Source organism: Pteropus vampyrus, unplaced genomic scaffold (genome assembly GCF_000151845.1).
Source record: "Pteropus vampyrus isolate Shadow unplaced genomic scaffold, Pvam_2.0 Scaffold125, whole genome shotgun sequence".
Classification (NCBI taxonomy): Eukaryota; Metazoa; Chordata; class Mammalia; order Chiroptera; family Pteropodidae; genus Pteropus; species Pteropus vampyrus.
The window spans coordinates 1,772,552-1,777,256 of record NW_011888906.1 but is presented as its reverse complement, the minus strand read 5'-3'; the positions used below and the strand labels follow the sequence as shown (position 1 = coordinate 1,777,256).

Below are 4,705 nucleotides of genomic sequence, written 5' to 3'. Positions count from 1 at the left end.
CAGAAGTCAGACCCTTTCCTTGCCGACCTCCGCCGGGCCTCTTCCCTCCTGCAGGCTTTCATCAAGGAATTTGAGAAGGGTGACCCCCCTGGAGGGCCACAGGTGAGCCAAGAGCATGGGGTGGGAAAGCCACATCCCCCCAGATTCCGTGGACCAAGGGCTCAATGAAGGAGACAGCCAGGGTGGGCATGATCATCCCTGTTTTTCATTCATTCATTTGACATATTTATTAGGCACTCGCTATGTGTACCCAGAGACACAGCCTGGGGCAAACTGACTTGTCCCTGCCCTTGTGGAGTTCACAGCACAGTGGTAGAGGTAGTTGTTAAAAAATCAAATGAAGAAATGGACATGCAGTTACAAATTGTGCCGAATGCCATGAAAGTAAGATTGAGAATAATGGGGAAGGAGGAAGGGTCTCCCTGAAGAGATGGTATTTAAATTGAAGCCTAAGGGATGAGAAGGAGCTGGCATAGGAATAGGAGGGGGATTGGGCTCCAGGTGAAGGGCAAGCACGTGCAAAGGCCCTGAGGTGGGATTATGCTTGATGTGTTCGGGAATAGCATAGAGGCCAGTGTGAAACAGAGTGAGTTGGGGTGGGGAATGGAGGCTGAGGACAAAGAGGATCATCTGGATCCAGCAGAAGCTGTATCAAGGAGGATTTGGGTTGGGATTTCATTCTAAGAGGGCAGGGAAGCCGCTGGAGAGTTTTAAGGGGGAGAAGGGGTTGATCAAATTTACATTTTGAGCTTCTTTCAGTTTCCATATAGGGAACAGACTGCAGGGGGAGCCCGAGTGCAGCAGGAAGACCAATGAAAAGGTGGAGATAGGTGTCCCTGCAAGAGATGATGGCACTTGGACCAGTGAGGTTGCCATGGCAATGAGAGGAGTGGCTTGAGGAGATGCTTTAGAGATAAGAAGGATAGACCTTCTGTAGGGCCTTAAATGCCAAACTGAGGGAGTCAAGTGTGATATGGGTGTGGGGAGCCCTGGAAGATTATAGAGGGAGAGTGGGGATTGGGTCTCAGGCCACCTCCCTACACTGGAAGGAGGCCTCCAGGTGTCTGAACAAGTCCAAGTTGCTGATGGAAGCTGTGCTGAGGGACCCAGGCCTGCTGGGCCTCCAGCGGGAAGGCGGAGCCACCCTGGCCAGGCTGCAGCAGGAGGCCAGCAGGCTGGACTTCAACCCGGATGTCAGGTATGGACACCCAGGCTTTTCCCCTCTCGCCTCCACCCTGTCTGCTGGCCTGGGAGCTTGGAGCTAGAGACACATAGAGCGGACCCCAAGATGCCCGGGATGTGGATGTTTGCAGGGCTCATATCCTCGGCTAGGCCTGTCCGTTCTCTGCTGCCCTCCTTCAGCCCCCACCTTCTTCAGGCTGGGGAGGGTATTGGAGGACAGACCTGCCCATTTCTGTAGGACCCTGAATACCAAACTGGGGGAGTCAAGTGTGATCTGGGTGCGGGGAGCCCTGGAAGTTTGTAAAGGGAGAGTGAGAATTGAGACCCGCACGGACCAAGCACTTTCTCTGACCCAGACACCAAGCCAAGTCTGGCTGGAAGAACCTCACAGCCTGTCAGGGGGTTTCAGAGTCACAGAAGAAATAATATAGGAATTAAATCAGTTGGTAATTGGAAATATTTTATCTCTGACAAAACAAACACAGTTCCAAAGTTTGCAAAGGCATCTAAGGACTATTTGTTTATTTAACCAAAGCTTAAATAGCACATGGTATGAGCACAACATTGTTTTAAGGGCTTTACAAATGTTTAATTCTCACCCATGAGGTGGATCCCTGTAAAAATCTTCATTTTACAGTGGAGGAGCCCGAGGCTCAGAGAGAGGTTAAGTGCCTAGCCCAGGGTCACACAGCTGGGATGCGGTGGGGCCGAGACTTGAGCCAGACAGCCTGGCCCAGAATCTGGAACACACCACCCTGAGCCCTGCCCACAGAATTATGTCAATGTGAGCACTGGGAAGCAGTGGTGCCAGGTGTAGAGTCATTTCTCTGCCCCTCACACCTTGGCGGGGCTGGCACTGTCATTCCCAGCATGTCGTTCCACCTTACTGGCTGGGTGCCAGGCCTCTCTTGTCCACTCACTCACTGGTGGCCTCTCCAGACCATTGGCCGTTGGCCTCTGGCAGCTCCACCAGGGTATGTCTGCTGTGGTCCCATGTGAGCCTCAAGCTTGTTCTGCAGATGGGTCTGTAGCTCCGGCCTACGGCCCCTTATTCCCTCCCTCCACCGGGCAGGCTGGCATTTTCCATCCTGTTCATGTACCCTGGGGCCTCACCTGGAGGGGCAGTGACCTGTGGGGAACGGCAGTCAGATGGGGAGGCCCAGAGCCATGCTCCCCCAGGCAAGCAGGCTTTCCTTCTATCTCTTCTTTTTCCTTTTCCTTCTGAAGTAAGACCCCTTCCCAGGGCAGAGAAGGATGCAGTGGGATTTGAAGGGTGTCGGAAAAGCCCGGGGATTCCTCCTTTCACCCAAGTGTTACGATGCTTGGATCCTATTCACAACCCTTCATTTATGTCTTGCTGGCTTTGACCTAAATTTAAAAAAAAAAAATTACGTGCAGCCACTGGCTGGGTTCCAATTCAGACTGCCATGCTTGAGAGTCAGTTCCTCTCCCTGGACTTCAGTTTTCCCATCTTTAAAGTGGAGGTGGGGGTGGAGGGGTCGTTACGGCTGCTCACTATCACTGCAGTAGAAATAACAAGCGCTAATACCGTGTGCCGGGCCCTATGTTAAGTGGTCAGACTGCATGAGGATTGATTGGTCCCCAGCCCCGGCTGCCTCTGGAGCTTCCTGAGGAGCTTAAGAAAGCACCGGTGTCCAGGCTGCACTCAGACTTGACTCAGTCAGCCTGGGGGTGGCCTGGACTTCGAGATCTTCAAAGCTCCCAGAGCATGTTCTAATGTGCAGCTGGGTTTGAGAACCAAGACGTTAGATCATTTAATTTTTGCAAGCACTCCGTGAAGTGGGAGGTAAAAAAATAAATAAATAAATAAATGGAGGCACAGAAAGGTTGCAAAATTTGCACAAGTTCTCACTACTAGCAGGTAGCAGGGCTAGGATTTGAACCGGGATCTGTCCTGCTCAGTGCATGCCCATCTAGGTAAGGGGGTGTTCATTTGGTTCCCTGCTGTGTCCCCTGGTTCTCTCAGTCCCATGGAAGGCCAAGGTTGAGGCCCAGAGAGGTGTAGGGACTTGCCCAAGCTCACACAGTAAGTCAGCAGCTAGAATACCCAGGACTGCTGGGGGTTTGAGGGGGCAGACCTATGCCAGGCAGGAGTGCTGGGGGTGGGTGCGTCCTGGTCCCCACCCACTCTCCTCTACCTCCCAGGAGTCATCTGGCTGAAGCCACCGCCCTCTATAGCCTTGTGGATGAGCAGCTGCATGTCCTGGTCACCACATCCAACCACCTCCTGGGAAGGTTGGAGCTCTGTGTCCGCCTGGGCCGCCTTGAAGCTGCCATCCACCAGGTGAGAGGGAAGGCTGGCCCGGGGCATGTGGGGGACTTCTGCCTGGCCACCTCCACAGGGCAGGCCCTGCTCCAGGCCTGGCCAGGAACTTGTTCTAGTGTAAGGACACAGGTTGGCCATTCTCCGAGAGTTAAGTGGGCATCCTTGGGACATGGCACATGACGTGACACTCAGTAAGTTCTTAATGGATGAAGATCGAACCCCCAAAGCTGCGCTTACTAAACACCCTGGGCCAAGCCCTGGGCCAGAGCCTTTGTGCACATCATCCTCTCCCAACCTCGTCACTTACCAGTGATGTGGGGACGATGCTAGGATTTCTCTCACTCGCAGATGAGGGAACCGAGGCTGGGAGACATATGTCACCTGCCCATGGTTGCACACCTGGGGGTCTGATCTTGGAGCCTACACCTGGCTCTTCAACTGACTGCTGATGCCTAAAACAATGCGTCCCTCCAGGCGTGGGGCTGTGGAGCACAGTGAACTCTGCAGCTGGACGGCTTGTGTTCCAATCCTGCCTCTGGCCCTTATCGGCAGCGTGACCCTAGACAAATTATTTACTATTCAGTGCCTTGGTTTCCCCCTCTGTTAAATGAGAGGATAATTCACACTGGGCTTTGCAGGAATAAAGTGAGTGAATATATGCTCTTTAAGACCCTCCAGAATAAGAAGGAGGCTTCTGTTCATGGGATCGAGAGCCATGTTACCCCCGCTGTCCCTCACTGAGGCCCAGAAAGGAAAAACACCTTGCCCAGTTCACGTGGTGAGCTCATAGCAGGCCCATGCACGTTCCTCTGCAGAGGGCAGTCAGGGACAGGAAGCTCATCAGTCGCGAGACTGTCCCTTTTATGACTGGGCAGCACTGAGTGGTTGGAGTGAGCTGAAATTTGCTGCCCTGTGACTTCATTCAGACAAGTGTTCCCTGGGGGCCTGCTATGTGCAGGGCACAGGCCAGACCAGATGCCCTCTGGAGTCCCATCCCCAAACCCTCTCCCCTTTGGATATGTAAAGAATATGACCATGCACTTCCCCTCCCCAAGCTGTCTCCCTTCCTCCCCCAAAATGGGAGGGTTTCAGTCCCTGCCACTGAGTGACTGAGGGCAGGAAGACCTCAGCCTCCGAGGAAGTCGATGAGTCGGCCAAGGGACATCTACCCAACAGGCCCTCATGTCCGAGCCTCCCTCCCCTGCCCCAGGTCAGCAACTGGATGGAGCAGGAAGG

General features: G+C 53.7%; 1 protein-coding gene across 1 annotated transcript in view; it reads left to right on the top strand.

Annotated features, from left to right (window-relative positions):
- The window catches only part of KIAA1755 (KIAA1755 ortholog), a 39,455-nt gene that overhangs the window by 27,452 nt on the left and 7,298 nt on the right, over nucleotides 1–4,705 (top strand). Inside the window, exons 9-11 of the mRNA XM_011366597.2 lie at nucleotides 4–102; nucleotides 1,050–1,198; nucleotides 3,349–3,487. Of these exons, the coding sequence (XP_011364899.1) occupies nucleotides 4–102; nucleotides 1,050–1,198; nucleotides 3,349–3,487 (387 nt within the window). The remainder of the gene's footprint in view (nucleotides 1–3; nucleotides 103–1,049; nucleotides 1,199–3,348; nucleotides 3,488–4,705) is intronic.